Source organism: Benincasa hispida, chromosome 5, assembly GCF_027475165.1.
Source record: "Benincasa hispida cultivar pf3 chromosome 5, pf3_genome.v1.1, whole genome shotgun sequence".
Classification (NCBI taxonomy): Eukaryota; Viridiplantae; Streptophyta; class Magnoliopsida; order Cucurbitales; family Cucurbitaceae; genus Benincasa; species Benincasa hispida.
The window spans coordinates 2,316,925-2,338,130 of NC_143482.1; the positions used below are offsets into that span (position 1 = coordinate 2,316,925).

A 21,206-nucleotide genomic window follows, 5' to 3' on the forward strand; every position below is an offset into this window, starting at 1 on the left:
TAATTGTTGATCTAACGTAGAGTTCACTGTTTTCTAGTTCCCGTACGAAACTAATTGAGGATCTGTTAGACCACTAGTGATATTTACTTATGAGAGGAGGGGCAAGAAAGGAAAAGAGTTGGTTATAGATGGGGAAGCATCATCTAGTGGTTTGAAGAATTGTTTTCTACAGCCGCGTCTCAATCTTCATCTCCTCATGTTCGCCTACAACCAACTACTCCACTACAAGCGAGGCAAGGCGTGGGGATGAACGAGAGATCTACAGGGACATTCTAAAAAATTTAAAACCTCTCGAATCCCTTGATGAAGGCGTAGTAAATCAGCCAGGCAATCAGCAAGTTGGGGCTGAACCATCGCCGCTTGGGTCTAATAGCGTGGCAAGCAAGGAGAAATAAGGTGAAGTTGTAGTTGATGTTGAAGAGGAACCCTTTGCGAGAAAAAGTGGAAAAGGAGGAAGGAAAAGAAGTAATGAACCAAGTGCTTCTGCCTCATCTGCAGAGGCGCTGGCAAAAGAGTTTCAGAAAAAGGCCAAAAGGGTAAGGGAAGGCTTGGGCGATATAAGGAAGGAGGCAGAGTGTGTAATAACGGCGATAGAGCTCCATCGCGAGATTCGCAATGAGCGCATAGAAATTCCATCGCATCCTGATAAGTCATTGGATAGCGCATATCGAGCTGCGATGGAACTCAAGAAAGAATTATGCGAGGAAAGTGAAGAAGAAGAGCCAGGAAAGAAAAGGCTCAACGCGTCGAGAAAAAAGGGAAAAAGGTGATAAGGAGGCGGATGCGAGAAAGAAGAAGTTGAAAAACCTAAGATGGAAGAGAAGAAAAAGGGAGTAGTGGGTAGCGCTCTTAAAAAAGAAAAAGTACAAAAACAAGTCATGGTGAGGAAGGAGAAGGGCAAGGCGCCCGCAGTAGAGGAGGAAAGAATTCCAAAGAAGAGGCCATCAATTCTGATCGAGATGAGTTTCTTCCCGAAAAGCTCGCCTCTATCGCCCCTCATCATTGATACAGTCAACGCATTGGGTTGAAAAGTTTTTTGTGTAGGGACTAAAATGGTCAAGCCTTCTATGGTGACCGCATTCTACGAGGGAAAGCCTCACTCTGGCCGATACAGAGCTGATGTTGGGAAGGCAACAATTGGATTCGTCGTTAGGAAAATTAGTCACTTATATAATTTGGAGGACATTCCTGACACCGAGGGAAATAGAATAATTGAGAGCCCAACTTCTGAAGAGCAAAAAGAAGTGTTGAAGGTGGTAGCGCTACCTGGGGCGAAATGGACCGTCTCAGCAAAAGGGGTCAAGACATTGTCACCGCACAGCCTAACGCCAGAAGTTGACGTGTGTTTGTACTTTGTCAAAAGAAAGCTACTCTCCACAACTCATGAGCATTCGGTCTCCAGAGAACGAGTAATGGCCATCTTCTATATCATGCGACTAATCCCCATCAACATTGGTCGCTTGATCGTAGACTAAATTTGGTCATTTTTCTCTAGACTAAGGGGGTAGTTATTCTTTCCTTCACTCATCACTGAGCTATGCGTGGCCCAAGGATGGTTTGAAGAAGAAGATGTGGCGGTGAAAAGTACATTGACAAACAACTCTCTTCGCCGCCTAATGAAGTTGCCAGCACAAGACGTTCAACCTAAGCCATAAGCGAAGCAGCAACCTCAGACCCAGACTACCCCAAAAGCCTCTCAACGCAAGAAAAGAAAAGTGACTATCGCTCCAGAGGTTGACAAAGGAACATTCCCCTCGCCCTAATTAGAATAATCTCCACCACCCCAGTCGGACCTTGAATCTCTCAGGGTAAGTGTTGACCTCAACCTTCGTCCCCCATCGCTTGAAAACCCGACGCCACCAACTTCTGAAGATGAGCCTCTTCCTATTCTCCCCCTTGCATCCAGATTACCAAGTCCACCACTCTCTCCTAAAAGCCCTCCACGCATCACTATTGATGATCCGAGCCAGCCATCGCCTAGGATTGAAATAGGCATTGGCGAGGACAATGAGAGTCAACCTGGTGAAGAAGCGCAGAACGAACAAGCAAATGACTTTGAAGGGATCGACCCTGAAGACGAATGGTACAGATTCCTTCATGATGACCTCCGTGAACCGATTTTGGGAGGTCTCGATGCACTGTCGCGGCAGCAGCAATCGCTCCAAACACAAATGAATGATCTAAGGCGACAGCAAGACGAGCTCGTTAGACAGCATAGTGATTTGAGGGAATTTGTTCAAGACCAGCAACATACAACGCGTGACTTCATACAACAATTAACATAAAGGCAGCACGACCAGTTCCATTATATGGTTGAATTATTTCAGAATGTAGTCGCTCGCCTAGTGGTGGTGCCACCAATTCCCCCGCATCTCCAAAATCCATTGCACTTTCCCAACTAAAATCCACCGTGAGATCGTAACAATGATGCAAGAGAAGCTTAAATTTGGGGGTGGTGTCCTTCCTTGTTTCTTTTATTTTAGCTTGCTGTTGTTCTCTTTTTTTTACTTTCATCAATCATCGCTTCGATAGTTGAATATAAATTCATTGGAAATTTTGTCTATCTCTTGTGCCTTCTCTTTCTGTTTGTATCACGTACATACTTTTGATTGCTTATTATTTTTCTGTTGCCTTGGTTGCCAATAATGACCCCAGTGATGAAATTATGCTCTAACACTAACGCCTAGACTAGTATCAGTATTAAGTTTTAGGATTCTTTTTCCTTTGAAATTATTTCTAGGATTCAGTAAGCGTACAAGCTTTACGTCGAACTTCTTTTACAATAGCATTCTAATTCCATCGCATAATCCTCTTCTTCAGCAATGAGGACCTTACTGCCCTCTACAAGTTATCATATACCTTATTCATGGTTTTAGTTGATTCTATACCGGTGGGTATATCCATATACACTTCTTTTTCTAAGTCTCCATTAAGGAAGGTTTTCTTTATATCTAATTGGTAAGTATCCAACCATTCTTCACTGCTATAGAAAAAAGGACACGGATAGTTTTTAATTTTGTTACTGAGGCAAATGTTTATTGGCAGTCAATGTCGTAAGACTAAGTGAATTCTTTGGCAACATGTCTAGTTTTGAACCTATCGATTTCTCCATTAGCTTTGTATTTGATGGTGAAGATTCATTTGCATCCTACCATGTTCTTTCCTAGGGGTAGGTTTGTTATTTCCCAACCATTGTTCTTTTCTTAGGCATTTATTTCATCTAATACAACTTGCTTCCAATTGGGGTCTTTAAGAGCTTCATAGACGTTGTTAGGAATGCATATGTTGGATAGGGTAGTTGTGAATGCTTTGAACTTGGGAGAGAGATGTTTATAAGAAAGATAGTTTTGAATAGGATGCATCGTACAAGTTCTTACTCCTTTCCATTTTGCAAGGGGAAGATTGAGGTCTTCAATAAGGGTTTTCGTTGTGGAGTTTGGGACATGATTTTCCTGTATTTCAGTCGAATTTTGACTAAGCGCTTGTCTAAGGGTGTTTGTTTTCATGTAGGAAGGGAGCACTTTCTTCAATGAAGGTTGTTATTGGGGTTCCTTTGTTTTTAACAAGTATGGAAGGTTCAATGATGTCTTTCTTTTGAAAATTAGGTTGTGTTTAAAGAAGGTTACATTCATAGAGGCATAAAAAAATTTTGTGGTTGGTGAATAGCATTTGTATCCTTTTTAGCTCGGAGCATAACCTAGAAATATATATTTGATTGCCTTAGGATCTAGTTTACTCCTATTGAGTCGATGATCTTTAACAAAAACCTTACAACCAAATATTTTTAAGGGAACTTGAGAGAATAATCTATTATGTGGAAATACTTCCTTAAGTTTTTGTAAGGGAGTTTTGAAGCCTAATGTTCGAGAGGACATTCTATTAATAAGATATGTGGCTGTCAGAACAACTTTTCCCCAAAAATGATGGGGGTGTTAGCCAAAAGCATTAAAGTTGTAGAAACTTCTAAGAGATGTCTATTTTTCCTCTCTGCAGTTCCATTTTGCTGGGGAGTGTTAGGGCATGTACTTAGGTGGGCATACATATTTTTAAATATGACAGTAATCTCAAATTTTTCTTTCATTGAAAAGACCCAAGTCTGGTGTGATCGTCAATAAAGGAAACAAACCATTTAGCTCCTGTTATATTCTGAGCTCTACTAGGTCCCCAAACATCACTATGTATTATAGAAAAAGGATGAAAGGGTTTATATGTACTTACCAGATATGAAGTTCAAGCCAACTTTGCCATTTCACAAGACTCACATTGAAAAACCTAAGAACTTTTATTAAAAATATCTGGAAAAATTCGTTTCAAATATAGAAAATTGAGATGTCCTAAATGATTATGTCATAACATTACTGTACTATCATAATTGCCTTTAGAAACATCAAAAGTAGATTTGCTAAGATCTAACTCCTTGACATGAGACTTGGAAGCATTTAATATGTAGTGACTTGAGGATTCCTTAGCATTGCCAATCGTCTTCCCCGAATTCAAATCTTAAAATATGCAATTATGTGTGTGGAAAGTCGCAATGCACTATTTCACAAGGGTTAGTTTGCTTATGGAAAGAAGATTGCATCTAAGTTTTGAAACATGTAACACATTTTCTAACATAAAATTTTTAAAGATAAAAACACTGCTAGTTCCCATCACTTTAGAATAGGTACCCTCAGCAATTTTTATAGTGGTTTGACTGCTACAATGAACATAATTAGTTAAAAGTGAGATATCATATCCAAGATAATAATCCAAGTACTACAATTTTCTTTAGTTGCATTAAGGGCATAAAGGAAGTTACTTGATTGTGCAACTGTAGACACACTTGTTTCTGATTTTTTTTTTTTTTTTTTGGGGTAGATTTGGGTTGACCAAAGAGTTCTTGGAGAAGATCCAACTGCTCCTTAGTAAACACATTATTTTCAGGGGTAATGTTATCCTCGATTGTTGCACTTGTTTGTAGGCCTTTCCATGTCTACCGCCCGTTCCCTTGTTTGGCTTCCAATCTGGAGGTTTGCCATGAATATCCCAACACACTTTTTTAGTGTGTCCTGGTTTTCTACAATGCTCACACCATGGTCTTGGTTTCCGTTGTCGATTATCAGTTCCTGTGTAGCTCTGATTTCGATTGTAACGGTTATCATGAGTATTTATACGTACCTCATTACCAAGATTTCGAGCAATTAAAGTCAACCCTTCAAGTTCAAAGCTTGCAGACACTCCTACCATTAGTTTCTTCCTACTTTCTTCTTTTCTTACTTCTGCAAAAACTTCTCATATTAGGTAAGGGTTTAATAGTTAAGATTCTACCACGTACCTCATCTAATTCTTTACTAAGGCCAAGAAGAAATTTGAACACTCGTTTCTTCTCAATTATCTTTTTGTATGTAGCTCCATCTACAGTGCATTCCCACTTGTGGCTTTCAAATACATCAAGTTGTTGCCAAAGACAAGACAGTTGAGTGAAGTAGTGAGTAACTTGCATATCCCCTTGCCGTATCTCGTGAATTTTGCCAGCAATTTCAAATGATTCCAGATTTCGCTTGCAGTCGAGAAGAGTAGAAATCTTTTACCAATCTCTGTCGTCATGGAGTTGATTAGCCATGACATAACCATATTATTTTCAGCTTTCCATGTCATGTATTTCGGATCAACTTGGTCTCGGATGGGATTTTCGCTTAATAGTTAATCTTCCTTTCCTTTTCCACATATAAACATCATAATAGATTGTGACCAAGGGAGATAATTTCTTCCATTTAGTTTGTGATTAGTAATTGGAACTATGGCCCCTTCTGTACTGTTAGAATTCACAGATGCCATATTAGAATGTTAAATTCTGTAGAGGAAGATATTTAGTACTTACCCAAATATTCCTTGTAACATAGGAAAAATAAAAAGATACGTTCTCAAACCCAAAGCTTGAGGAAAATTGATCCAAAATAATAATAAAAAAAAACGATTTAGATATGCCCAGACCCGGATGAAGTAATAGCTTCGAAAAAATAGGGGAAACGGATAAGCCCGCGACCCACGAACTGATTCAGCAATGGCACGAGAAAACATAGGGGAAACGGATATGCCTACAACCCACGACTTGATTCAGCAATGCACGGATTCAGCCCACAACCCAGATATGCCCAACCCGATTGGATAAACGCGACCCGATTGACCCACGATGAAAACCCTTGATCATCCACGACTTGGCTCAGACGTGATCCAGCCCACGATTCTTGGCCAATTTGTTTCAAAAGATTTCGATCGAAGCTTGGATGCAATTTGCTTCTGACGCGAAGCTTGGCTGCGATTTTCTTTCATTTGGATGGTTCCTCACAGATTTGCTTCGGACGTGAAGCTCCCGGTTATAAATAGAGATTTTCTGATGCACGACTTCAGACTAATCGGTATGTTGATTGAAGCTTCAATGCTCTGTTTCTTTGCTAAGGTTTTGGACGTGAGAAACCTATGAAAATTCATAGAGTGGTTTTGATACCATATTGAAATTTCTGAATTCTCTTAATTTTCTTATTGCATTATAAATGGGTATAGTCCTAACATATACAATGATAAGAGCCAAATATGGCAAAGATAATCAATGTTACAAAGGATGGAAATAAGGAAAGAATATTATAGAAAAAGAATAATATTTACCACATTGAGGGCATGGAAGCTCTAAATCACCGGTCTCCTCCTGACCCAATACAGAATGAGGCCTTTTCTGATTGCGCTTTTTTGCAGACCCAATGACCTAGAAGAATTACCAACCATAATCAATGATGAAAAGGTAGAAGAAAATAAAAACAAAATGGCACAATAACTAATGGGAAGATCTGTAGGAAGTTCCATAAGCATACCTACAGTAACTGACAAATAAAAAAGAGGAAAAATTGCAAAAATAAAATGCCCTCATACAATGCAAAGCATTAAAATACAGTACCTAGACATCAGCTTCATCTAGATTTTCCCATCAAAATTACCCTAATTACTCTGAACAAGTATCCAAAAGAATCATGACGATTTCAGATTAAAGTAACCCTTTCTAATGAAAAGAGGGGAATGCTGACTCTACAACATCCCCACTTGAAATGCTCGATGTCCTCATCGAGTCCGACCTCCATTCTATCCGTCGGATGGTCCGCTCAAGTCCTGACACTTGTTGCCACCTCCTACGCTAACCTCTAAACACAGTTTAAAATTTTGAAAACTGAAGTAAGAAGAATAGGGTTAATTGGGTAATTAGGTAATATTCTAGGTTAATTCCCTATTTACCATAACTTGTAATAAAACTCTATAAATAGAAACCTTCCTCTCTTGTGTCAAACATATTATTCATTCTAATAAAAGATCCACAATCTTGATTCTTGGGGATAATTATCATTTTATCTCCTTTAGGCTGATATCAGAGCATCCGTTTGGGCCAACGTTGACTGCTACTAGTGGAAGACCAGGAAACTCTTGGTGACACCAATTGCAAGAGGAAGCTTCATGAGTTGTGCTCGTTGCCAAATAAACACATCTAATTAGGGGGAACCCTTGAAATTCCAAAATAGATTGAAGAAACCAAATATTTATCAAGATTTTACAAGAATGGACTATTATTGATCAAAGAGGACGTCCAAGAAAAAAATGTACAGTTGGTATAGGCAAGAAAATCAGATTTACTTCCAAAAACAATACTGGAATTCTTACTCAAGTGATTCAAAAGAAGAATTCCAACATACTAATTTTCACCGTGCTCGATTTTCTCAAAGAAACTATCCTTATCCACATTGGAAATTTGATTCCAGTGACTCCGAAGATGTTTCTAAGTCAAATTGGGATGGAATAAAAAGGCGATAATATTGAAAAAGGGCTCAACGATCCAATCAAACCCATTTTTCAAGAAATAAACATAAAGATTGGGAGTTAAATGAATTAAAGAATCATCAAGAATCACCAAGAATGGATTTTTACAGCCCAAGAAGAACATTCAAGACTCGAAATTATTTTTTTGGTTATGAAACACAACCAAGAAAGGTTGATTCAAGAAAATCAATAGATGAGTTCTATACCTCCTACGAGATTGAAACATATCCAAGAATCCAACTAAATGACTACTTTGATCCCATAACATTGGAGGAAATAAAAAAAAAACAACAAAAGAAATCCAACATTCATTGAAAAAATGACTCAACAAATTGATCATTTATATCATTTGCAAGAGTTCAAGAATGGATTGATTTTATATACGGAAGAAAAAACGAAGGAATCACGGTTGGAACCTTTTCAAATAGAAAATCTTGAAGATAAAATTGGGAAAAATCTTTTTGCTATCCATGTAGTTTACAGAGGTGATTGGGACAAAAATCATGTGAACGAAGTAGAAGAAAAAGAAGAACTTGAAGATGTTAATTCGGAAATTGTCTCAAGTGAAGAAGAAAAATCTAACGAAGAAGATGGAAAAGAGGTATCGAACACCGTGCAAGAATCAAGCAAGAATAACGACATTGATTGCGTTGGAAATGGATCACCAAACTGTCGAAGAACATAAAGCAAATGATAAAGAAGATGTGATTCTTGAACAATTCTCTATGGAAGGTGATTTCTTAATGATTGGTCCTTTGAATACGATTTTGAATGAGCTTGAAGGAAACGTCTTTTTTATGTTTATGGCCAATGGAGAAGTTCATCTTTTAGTGGCAATATTGGATTTTTTGTCTCGAATTTATCCCTTTAATCATAATATTTTTGTTCAAAATATAGAAGGTTGGTTTGGTCACACTCTGTTGAACAAGTTTATTTCATTCCTTGTTTGCTTCATAATTTTTTTTCTTTTTAAAACTCAAGGACGAGTTATCTTTCTGGAGGGGTAGAATGATGTAAGAAGAATAGGAGTTAACTGGGTAATTAGGTAATATACAATGTTAAATCCCTTTTTACCCCCACTTGTAAACTCTATAAATAGGAACCTTCCCCTCTTGCATCAAACACATTATTCATTCTAATAAAAGATCCAGAATCTTGATTCTTGGAGAGAATTCTCCTTTTATCTCCTTTAGGCTACATAAAAAACTCAGAGAAAGCTATTTTATTTCAAATCTTTTCTTTCTTACAAGATCTTGACTCAAAGGAGTCCGCAACAATAGCAAAGCTACCAAAAAAGAATTTTCTAAAAAAACAAAAAATCTCAACCGGTTTTGAAAAGTCATGCCCAGCTTTCCTCATTTCATGCCCTCCCCATCGTGCGGCATCCATTCACCTAGAGGTGGAAATAATTGTTCCCTCCACAAAAAGTTCTTGGAGATGCCCGTCATAGACACTCTACTGTAGAATGAAACATATTACACAACCAGCAATCGCCTAGTGTAAACATCCCCTCTACCATCTCCTCCTCTTAAGGGTCAAGTTCAGGGTCCTCTTCCATTCCCTCATCTTCTGAATCACTCAGCACAATGACTTCAGATGAGTTACTCCTTATCTCCACCTAAGCTCTACTACTCTAGACAAGGTCCTTGTACGTTTTCTAGTGCATATGTTGGAAATTGAAACACCTTGTCAATTTCCTGTTCGTGTTGTGCTTCGTTCTCTTTGGCATGTAAGGCCTCCCTACATGCCCACACTTATCCTTGCACCGTCATCAGTTGATTGGTCAACGCTTCAACTGATGCAGTTACTCCATCTAAGGTAAGCTCCAAAGCTTCAACTTGTTGTCTTGCCTTGATCAAAGAAAAACGTTTTCTTCTCTCAAGACATTGACAAGCCTTCCCTTTCGTTGGTGGAACTCCTTCTCCAACCTTTTGATCACAGATTCCATCCAATTGTCCATCTATAAGAAGACAACAAAATAAAGTCAGTACTTTACCCACCTGCTTCTCCATTGTGAAGTAACTTGAACAAATGCTAAGCATCCGAGCAATTCTTAAGCCACGATCTTCATGTTCGGACCCCTAACCAACATAATTTTATCTCACACAAAGACAAAAACCACGCTCTGATATCAATTGTCACAGGATTAAAAATCGAAATTAAAATGTGCACAAAGAATGTTTTTAGAGATGAATACGCCCTCCTTTGATCACACGTGAGAGTGGAAACCAAGTTCACAGACCATTGGGTGGCACGACTGACAGCATGCCTTGGCATACAGCCAAGACAAGTGGGCCACAGACAGGGCATCAACACATCAACGAGCATGGGTGGACGCACCATGCTAGGATGAGCGTTGGTGAGTGCAAAGCTATGCACGGTCATGGTCGAACGCGACAAGAAAGCAAACGTTGGGAAGGCTCTAGCGTGCGTCAGGCAGTGCACACGAGGACACAGGCGCATGCAGGCAGGCGCACAAAGGGACGCATGCGAGTAGTGTACGGGCACACTTGCACTCGAGAGTACGTGCGATAGGCAGAGCGATTAAAGCGCAAGCGCACACACATGCAATGTCAGTAGATCGATGAGTGATCAACCTGAACTGGTGAAGCTTGATCTCTTCTCCAAACTTCATGGGTATTTTCAGAGAAGGAAAATGACTAAGTGGGTGGTATGCTGAGAAGTTCGGGGTGGGGAACAAGCCAAGTTCCTAAGTTTAAGGAAACTTGACTTGGTCACTTGCTATTTTTAATGAGTAGAAATTACTTGAGGCAAAAGAATAGCAAATCAATTTTACTGTTCTTAGGTTGCCACTTCCCCAAGTATCTCAACTACTCCTTATGAGTAGGAGAAGTTGTATGCAATTTGTATAAAAAGGGGGTGAGATCCTCATTTGGATCCATCCCATACACACATTGAGTTGTAATTATTGTTCTAAAGAGAATAAAAGAAAAGCAAGGGTGTTTTCGTCCCTTGGCCAACGTGTGCTCTTGTGTGTTTCAATAGATTATTGCATTAAAGTGTCTGAGACGATCCGGGGACGTGAGAAGGTTGACTAAGGGTCATAACCTTTTGGTGAGAACATCAGCAACTTGTGAACTAGATGGAATATATGAAATACTTGTCATTGTCTAATTTATCTTTTATAAAGTGTCTATCAATCTCCACATGTTTCATTCTATCATGTTGTACATGATTATTGACTATGCTTATAGCCATTTTATTATCACAATAGAGCTTCGTAGATAAAACACTATCTTGGTGAAGATCAGACAGAACTTTTTTCAACTAGATTTCTTCACAGATTCCCAAACGCATAGCTCTGTATTCAACTTCAGCACTGCTTCTAGCAACAACACTTTGCTTCTTACTTCTCCAAGTAACTAGGTTACCCCACACAAAAGTATAGTATCCAGAGGTAGATTTTTTGTCAATAACTGATCCTTTCCAATCAGAGCCGATAATCCATTTCCTATCAGTTTTCTTGAACATCGGACCTTTACTCGAAGAGCTTTTCAAATATCTCAGAATCTGATTCACAGCTTCCATATGTTCTTCGTAGGATGCCTTCATAAACTGACTAACAACACTGACAGCATAGGAAATATCTGGTCTAGTGTGAGATAAGTAAATCAACTTTCCCATTAGATGTTGATACCTCTCTTTATCAACAGGAACTTTGTCATCAGAATCTCCCAATTTCGCATTGAAGTCAATAGGAGTGTCAGCAGATCTACATCCGATCATACCTATTTCATTTAACAGGTCAAGAATGTATTTTCGTTGTGAGACAAAGATCATTTCCCTTGACCTTTCCTTCAGGTTTTTTTTGCCCAAACACTATCTTGCCATTCCTTAGAAATAAACATTGCTTGTAATGGTTGTTTAGATTGGAAAATACTTTGCAAGGTTAAATAGGTTGTAGCAGATCTACTGGGGCTGGACGAAAAAGCTCTCTCTTTGTGAAAGATCTCATTCATGCTAACACCCAACCATGATTATAGATAAAATTACTGACCTTCTTTGCTTTTAACAATACATTCTTATGTTGAGGCTGCTCACCAAATTTTTCAAGCATCAAATCGAGACAATGTCAATCAAATGCTTTCGCTTTTCCATCAATTTTTTTCCAGCTGCCTTGTAGTTAGATGTGTTGCCTGTCACCACTTGAACTACGAGATTCTCTCCAATTTCTTCTACTACATCATTGAGAAGTTGAAACAACAAGTTTCCATCCTTTATGGCGTCTGAGACGTCAATCGATTTCAAGAAAACTATTCCACTTGGTGAGTTTACAAGAAAATTAATTAAACTCCTCCCTCTCATGTCCTTCCAACCATCCAATAAGATTGAAACTCCAGTGTTCGCCCATGTCTTGCAGATGTCATTAACAATATTATTTGTACTTTTCATCTCTTCCTTCAAAATCCATGAACTTAGTTCATGCATACTCGATGGCTTCAAACCTTGACCATATAATCCAATGGATCAGCACATATTTACTAAGGAAGGACTTCTCGCCACATTAAACAAAATACCATTTTCAAAAAAAATCTTTCAATATCCATACAAACAGAATTGCGCGCTTCCTTTGCATTTATAGGAGTAACTTGATTTTGAACCTTATTTTCATATCAACACCACTATCATCAACTGCCATATATCGATTCATTGGCCCTCGAATTCCTCTCGAAGAAACATCACAACTACTTGATGTCGGACTGTAATAGTATGCCCCCCCCCCCTTCAACCATGTCCTCAAATTGCTTCTGACTAGTCATGTTTGCCATTTCTCCTTGTTTAAGGTAATCTTGAATTTTTTGTTTAACTTCATCAGGAACTTTATTACATGGTGCAACATTTTTACGTGTTCCTCCAAGATGATCTTTCATTCTTTTGACACCTCCCGCAATAAGCTTGTTGCAAATATTGCATTTGATATAAATGTAGGATTTTCCTATTCGACCTTCTTGTATTTTAGTGTCATACTTCCAAGCTGGATCTTTCCTATTCCCACTATTTGTTTTTTTAACACTTCCAACCATATCTAGGAAGAAAACATAATTATGGATATAGTTAAGAAATAAGTTAGGAAAATATAAGATAGTTGAAGTCCAATTCTAAAAACATGGGGGAACAAATAGGAAAAGCACAAAACTAGGAAAAGAAAGTCTTAATAGATCGAACAAAATAGGAAAAAATAAAATAAAATTTCTGTATTTAGAAAAATAAAGAATACAAAAATGTGTGAAATAAAACATTGTGGAAAAAAGTACTATAAAAAATTTAAAAGTTGGAAAAAACTTCAAGAAGTTTCAAATAAAACAGAAGAATAAGACTGTAACTATTAAGGAAAGAAAGGCTCTTTAAACAAAAGGGGACAAAATCAATTAAGGAAAAAAAAATCTTTAAACAAAATGAAAAAAAAAAAAAAAAAAAAAAAGAATAAGATAGGAAAAAATATAAATTAAGGAAAAAAAAATATTTAAACAAAAGGAAAAAACTATGAAGGAAAAAAATTAAGAACTCTTTAAAAAAAGAGAATAAAAAACAGTAACTATTAAGGAAAAACTCTTTTAAGAAAATATAAAATTGAACAGGTTCTCTTAGGAAGATAATAGAAGAGGAAAAAAGAACCATCACTATTTTTAAGAACACAAGGGGACAAAATCAATTAAGGAAAAAATAGTAACTATTAAGGAAAAAACTCTTTTAAGAAAATATAAAATTGAAAAAGTTCTATTAGGAAGATAAAAGAAGAGGAAAAAAGAACCATCACTATTTTTAAGAACAAAAGGGGACAAAATCAATTAAGGAAAAAAAAAAACTCTTTAAACAAAATGAAAAAAAAAAAAACAAAAGAATAAGACAGGAAAAAAATATTTAAAGAAAAGGAAAAAACTATGAGGGAAAAAAATTAAAAACTCTTTAAAAAAAGAGAGTAAAAAACAGTAAGTATTAAGGAAAAAACTCTTTTAAGAAAATATAAAATTGAAAAAGTTCTATTAGGAAGATAAAAGAAGAGGGAAAAAATCTAACCTTGGTCTTTAAGTGGTTTGATTGAATTGTGTTTTTCTATATTTTTTTGTGGAAGAAAATTGAAGAAAACTCTCCCAATTATGTTTAACCCAAATCTTGGTCTTTAAGTGGTTTTAAATTAATGTGGTCTGCCGGTTCCACTTCCTCCAAAAAGGGGAAAAAAACTCAATTAATAATAATTTTGGTTTTAAATTAATGTGGTCTGCCGATTCCACTTCCCAATTTGCAAGTTTGAAGACGTGCAAAGAACAATATTTATTGTTCTCGATGGGTGGGCCCAGAGCATTTAATTTTCCTTCAAATACCTTGAGGCTTTAGCCTCAAACGCCTCAATGCCATACCAAAAGGCGCCTTCACTGAACGAGGCGTAAGCCTCTTTTTTCTTGATGTAATCGTACGCCTTGAGGCATGAGGAAGTCGACTCACCTCAAGGCGTGCGCCTCAACCGAGTTTTGAAACATTGCATGCTCCAACCCCAAAAGGAGCAAAACTAAAGAAAAAGGTTACAATCAAGGATGATAATACTAAACGTAACTGCAAAAGCCCTTACACACAGGGAGGTATGGAACCTGCAAAGGACCAAATTTCCTCCCTAGACCTCTCACCTCCTGTTAAAACCCTATTGATTCTCTCCTCCCAAAGACCACATGACAAAGCACAACTGTTTGCAAGCCACTAAAAAGTAACCCTTTTTTTAAGAACACCGATATTCGCATCCTATGTAACACCCCGCACATTGTTTAGTAATAATGTAATTTCAGTACCTTTATTATTTTGAATTTCAGTAATTGTTATTAGTTAGAGGACATTTTTGGAATTCAAGTGTAAGTGCGGAAATTTAATTGTTGGCGTGAAATTATTCAAATTGGAAATTAATGACAAGAATTAATTTTCTTTCGAAACGGAAAGGAATTTAATAGTATAAAATGGAAAGGAATTAAATGTAATTATATTTATTTTCTTTTTGTTTTATTATTATTATTGTTTTTTTTTTATAAAAAGTCAAACCCCACCCCCCTTTTCTTCCTCACGTTCGTGAGCCCGTCCGACACTGCCCAAAGCCGCCGCGTCAGTTTCTTCTTCATGACCTCCGTCCACCACTGCTCAAGCGTCATTCGCTTTTGCCATCACTGGATCTATCGATTTAGGTAAGATTTCTGCCGTTTGGATTTGTTTTCGATTGATTCTTGAATACACATTTACTTTTGGCATCAATTGGTTGATACCCATTGTATTTCAACTTTGGATTCAAGTTTGTGAAGGTATTGAGGTGTTGTTCAGTGAAGTTGGAGTTTGTTTTAGCGAGTTTTGGTAAGTTCTATGCTTTGACTACCCTCTTGCAGATTAATTTTGGTTGTTGAGAAATTTTGGTAAAGTCATTTGGAAGTGATTTTTGACGAAACTACATATGGATAATTTATTTGAGACATTGGTAGTGAAATATGTATTTGATTCAAGCTTTAATTATGTAAGCCTAATTTCAAATTATGATTAGGGGGTTGATTCAAGAGTTTCATTCAAGATGAAGAAGAGTTTGGTTTGCTAATTATTTGGGCTTAAAATTGGTGGTTTGGAAGGTGAATTCACACCATAGGTAAGGTTATCTGGAAATATTTTGTAGTATTTAGGTGTTTGGAATTTGGCCTTATCTACTAATTTTAAAGCTTGGTTTATGTTTAGGCTTGATTAAGGATTCAAGAATTTCATAAAGATTCAATTGCTTTTTGGTTCGACCTAATATCAAGGTAAGTAATCTTACTACTGGAACTGTCCATGGGCCAGGTATTAGATGTATGCTAGCATGATAAATGTATGTTATGGCAAAATGTTAGCATGATAGACTGATAGATAATATGATCAAAGTATGTTCTGGTACGAGATCTGAATTATTTATTTACGCACATGGACACTTGGATGCTAGCATGAGATGGTATGTGCTTCCGTATGGTTGTATTTGATCTGATGATGTTGAGGTATACATGTATGTTGTAAAACCATGATGTTGAGGTTTATATGTATGTCATAGATTCGTACAGTGATGATTATGATGTTGAGATTGTGCAAATGTCCTTACTGATTAGTTAGATGCCCATTAGATTTTGTGTTTCCATCAGGATTCACCAGTTTGTCTTTCCTTCAGGATTCACCCGTTTGTGTCTCCTTCGGGATTCACCAGTTTGTAGTGGGCATACTTAACTACAGTAGGATAGGACTCAGTCTCCTTGTTTCATGTGCATATGTGTCCCAAGAAGACTATAGCAGTTTATATGTTTCACCAGAGGTGGATATCTAGAGGACATAGATGCCCAGCCTAACCCCAGTAGTGGGGTTACTTACTGAGTATTTTATACTCATTCTTTCTCATGTTGTTGTTTCAGGTAAGGGTAGAGATGCATCAGCGATGGACAAGCGGAATTCGTGATCGAGCCACTGGGACTAGTTTTATGCTTCCGCTCATGAGATTTAAAGTTCTTTTTATGTTCCTCTTAATTTTTAGTTTTGATGTTTAAAACTTACTTTTAAGAATCGTTTTTCAGATTTATTTATTATCCTTTATGATTTATGGGTACCCTACTATTGATTTAGTATTTGAATTTAATGAAAGTCTTTTGAACTTACCTTATTTAATTAGCATTTATTTCGCCATAACCGAGTGTCGTTTTGAGTTCCATGCATGCATGTATTTAGTAACGGCCTAACTTAAGTCCTAGGGGGTCGGGTCATTACATCCTAATTCATTTTTGCTACAGTTGGAGTTGTCGTTCAATTCAATAGTAACAATTTAGAAATTGACATTGCTATCGTTGCCATTACATTAATACATAAGTATGATCACAAATAAGATTGCTTACCAGATTTGATTGTATCAAGGAACAAGAATCCAAAATAGCAATTTCTTCGACCGAACGTCTAAGGGAAGAATCAGCTTGCAATATATCCTAAGACAAAACAAGCAGGAGTAGCCAATCAGTTATGAGATAGAAACTGGAAAATAAAAAAATAATTAAAAAAAATGAAAGACTTCGTACGACTGGAATTAAAATGTTTATAAAACTGCCAAATTGATGCTGCCGAATTAGGAAATCCACCATATTTTAGCCTGTTAGGATCTTGGTTACAAGAAACAAGAAAAAAATTGTTTTGTAATATAAAATGAGAAATTACAATATCAATAGCCTTTCAAGTTGACTATCTCCCTAGCCAAATCTCATATTAGACAATCCCCAAAATAATTCCTCCTCTAAGATACCAAGCTCTCTCTATTTACAACCACGTCATCCCTAGCTAATTATCACTATGTTCTTACTAATATCCTACTTTATTCTCATTATATCCCCTATTAGTTCCTTCACTTATACATCTTCATAAAAATTAAAGAGGATGAGGATGAGTGCAGGTTGAGTATCAAACAAATGGAGGGAGACAATAATAAGAGTTGTTGGGCCAATATTAGAGGGAGATGAGATATATTATTTCTTTCTCAAAAAGTTGGGGGTTGAAGGCTCCATCTACTGGCAGCAATAGCTTAAAGAGTTCCTTTCCTTGGGTTGTTAAGAAGCATAAGTACCAGTACCAAGTACCAACGACATGAGACATAGATATGACACAACATGGACACAGTCACATGTCATTTTTTAAACATTTAAGACAAGGTTACATTTATTAAAACATGTAGCATTTTGTACAAGAACCTTCTTATGTCAATCACTTTATACACTTATATGCTTGAAAATTGAGAAAGGAGTTTGATGTATATCACTCTCAAAATTTATAATGAATGCCCTATATTATTATTACCACTTGTGTCTATTTATTATGCTTAACAAGTGTTTAATACGACCTCCAACAAATATTGGATTCATAATCCACTTTGTGCAAATAGCAACCAACACGAGTACACTATTGGACTAATTAACATGTCTGACACGTGTTACAGGCATGTCATGGCATTTCTGTGTATGTGTCAGAAGATAAAAATAAACGTACAAAATTCAGACATGCCAATTAGCAAATGTTTGATTGTGTGCATGTTTGACACTAACACTTAGAGCCAAACTAGTAAATCAAATCATTATAGACAGTAAATGAGAAGTTGGGGTCTAAGGTCTTACTATATATACTTATTACTATATATACTTATTCCACATTGGTGTTCAATTTCAAATTCACTTTCATGACTCCTCTCCCCATCGCAATTAACTCAAATTGGAGTTTTTTCTAGGTAATTCTCCATTTCAGTGAAACTGGGGTTTTTCACAAATGAAATTATTTTCCATCACATGAAACTGTTTCTTTGCAAGACAAAATAGTAATAATAATAATGAAATAGAAATTTTCAAAAAAGAATGAGATTTGTGTCAAATTAGTCCCTAGTTATCAAAATTGAACAATCAAGTCATTCCAATATAGGAGAGGAGAAATGCTCGATTTTGATCCCTCTATTAACAAAATCCATTAAATAATTAATGATTTGCTGACGTGGCATTTTTAAAATAAAAACTCTTGGTAGATCCCGTAAGCGCAGTAGTGAATTCTCATTAGGGCTTTTTTCGGAGTTTTTTGGTATTTCACAGTGCAATGTTGTCAGTTTTATGGTTTGATGTATCTCTTTGTTTGGTATGGTTTGTTTTGGTTCAGTTTGTCTCTAGTTTCTTATGGGGCTCTCTCTCAGTTTCTTGTGGTTCTTGGTTGAAGTTTTTTCTTCTTGTTGGCTTGTATTCTTCAATAGTTGCATGTCTCCTATATTTGTCTTCTATTTGAAGATCTTGTATTTTAGAGCATTAATTTCTTTTCATTGATAATGAAAAACAGAGTAGAGAAAGAAAAACAGTACACCAAGATTTTACGTGGAAAACCCTAATCAGGGAGAAAAACCACGGGATAAAAGGATTCTTATTAGAAGACTGATACAAAGAAATACAATGCGACCACTAGCTTAAATAGAAAAAAGGGAAACCCTAGGGTACAATGAAAAAGACAAAGATGCCTCTAGAGTACAAAACTTTAATTTCAATACTCCCCCTCAAGTTGGGGCGTAGATGTCAATAAGACCCAACTTGCTCACACATGCATCAAACAGCTGTCTGGGCAGTCCCTTTGTTAGGACATCAGTAATCTATTGATTGGAAGGAATATAAGGAACACAAATATTGCCACTATTAAGTCTTTCCTTGATGAAATGCTGAGCAATCTCCACATGTTTTGTTCTGTCATGTTGAACTGGGTTATTTGTTATGCTTATTGCAGCTTTATTATCACAATAAAGATTCATTGGACCGGTATGCTCTTGATCAAGGTCTCTTAAAACTTTTTCAAGTCAAATCTCTTCACAGATTCCCAGACTCATGGCCCTGTATTCAGCCTCGGCACTACTTCTGGCAACAACACCTTGTTTTTTGCTTCTCCATGTAACAAGATTACCCCACACAAAGGTACAATACCCTGATGTTGATTTTCTATCTACTACAGATCCTGCCCAATCAGCATCGGTGTAAGCTTCGATGCATCGCCTTTCAGTTTTTCTGAACATCAAACCTTTCCCTAGAGAGGTTTTCAGATATCTCAAAATGCGCTCCACTACCCTCATGTGTTCTTCATATGGAGACTGCATGAACTAACTTACCATACTCACTGCATATGAGATGTCGGGTCTAGTATGAGAGAAATATAGAAATATCTCTCCCAAAGTGGTTTGCATATCTTTCTTTGCTAACTGGAACAACTTTACTCATATTACTTAACTTTGCATTTGCTTCTATAGAAGTGTCAACTGATTTGCAACCTGTCATACCTGTTTCCTTAAACAAGTCCAGAGTATACTTTCGTTGGAAAACTGAAATTCGTTCTTTCGATCGAGCTACTTCCATTCCAAGGAAGTATCTTAGTTTTCCAAGGTCCTTGATTTCGAATTCCTCAGCCATATTTGCCTTCAATCGGTCAATCTCTGAGGTATCATCGCCTGAAATAACAATGTCATCAACATAAACAATCAAAACTGCAATCTTCCCGAATACTAACCTTTTAGTGAAAAGAGTATGATCAGAATGACCCCGTTTATATCCTTGCGACTTTATAAACATAGTAAACCTGTCAAACCAAGCCCTTGGGGACTGTTTTAACCTATATAAGAACTTCCTTAATCTGCAGATTCGGTGATTAAACTGTTTCTCGAATCCTGGGGGAGGACTCATATAGACTTCTTCTTCCAACTCTCCGTTAAGAAAGGCATTCTTCACATCAAGCTGGTGAAGAGGTCAATCCTTATTAACTACAACAAAAAGGAGAACCCAAACTGTATTTAGCTTTGCAACCGACGAAAAAGTATTGGAATAATCAACCCCGAAAGTCTGAGTAAATCCCCTGGCAACTAATCTGGCTTTGTATCTATCAACTGTTCCATCGGACCTATACTTTATTGCGAATACCCATTTACATCCGACTGCTTTATGACCACTTGGAAGATTGACTTGATCCCACATATGATTTTTCTCGAGAGCTCGCATTTCTTCCATGACTGTGGCTTTCCAAAGCTGTGTGTATATTGTTTGGTATCACCACTGTGTCTAGATTTTTAGTGAGGGCCTTGAACTCAGGAGACAGATTGCTATAGGACAAGTAACTCTGCAGCGGATATTTTGTACATGATCTAGTACCTTTCCTAAGGGCAATCGGAAGATCAAGGGATTCATCTCTGTCTTTACTTCCTTCTGACATACTGCACTCACCCTTCTGTTCTTTTATTTTCCCACTTTCAACTGTTTTTTCAGCGGGAGTAAGAGATGCTTCTTTTCCAGGTTCTACCATGTTCTCAAGAGTCACACAATCATCTATCTCTGCACCATCATCGACCTTGATTACATCTTTGTTGTCATTATCTTCCCTGCTTTTGCTCTCAACATTTTAAACACAAGCATCAGTTTTATCACATTTATTATCATAATCAGGGATAGGACTATTAGTACCTGGAATTGATCTATGTTCAGACTCATGGACTGAAGCTAGAAAGATAACAGGCGGCGCTATTTCCTTCCTGAGATTCTTCCTATAGTATGTGATCCAAGGAACTTGTTTGGTTGGGAGGATAGGTTCATTGGTACTGACACTGATATCAAAGATGGGTTCAGGTTCAAGTAAGACAGAAAGACTGGGACCCCACTTGGTTTCTTCACTAGTATGCTCCCTCTGAAGAGAGCCATTGAGAAAGAATGGATGATCTTCAAAGACTGTCACATCCATAGAGACAAAGTATTTTCTGGAAGAGGGACCGATAACACTTGTACCCACACTGATGTAGTGGGTACCCCACAAAGACACATTTCTGAGCC

The 21,206-nt window shown here is 37.1% G+C and overlaps 1 protein-coding gene, 1 long non-coding RNA gene and 1 pseudogene across 2 annotated transcripts in view; 1 reads left to right on the top strand and 2 right to left on the bottom strand.

Moving 5' to 3' along the window:
* The window catches only part of LOC120077855 (RING/U-box superfamily protein), a 59,908-nt gene that overhangs the window by 19,097 nt on the left and 19,605 nt on the right, over nucleotides 1-21,206 (bottom strand). Inside the window, exons 7-8 of the mRNA XM_039031935.2 lie at nucleotides 16,734-16,820; nucleotides 6,649-6,745 (exon numbers count right to left, since the gene is read on the bottom strand). Of these exons, the coding sequence (XP_038887863.1) occupies nucleotides 6,649-6,745; nucleotides 16,734-16,820 (184 nt within the window). The remainder of the gene's footprint in view (nucleotides 1-6,648; nucleotides 6,746-16,733; nucleotides 16,821-21,206) is intronic.
* Nucleotides 11,550-13,020, bottom strand: LOC150035836 (uncharacterized; annotated as a pseudogene).
* LOC150035837 (uncharacterized) lies at nucleotides 15,133-16,391 on the top strand. Its single transcript, XR_016529875.1, has 4 exons — nucleotides 15,133-15,192; nucleotides 15,377-15,475; nucleotides 15,562-15,626; nucleotides 16,260-16,391. It is a non-coding gene; the product is annotated as an uncharacterized LOC150035837 (long non-coding RNA).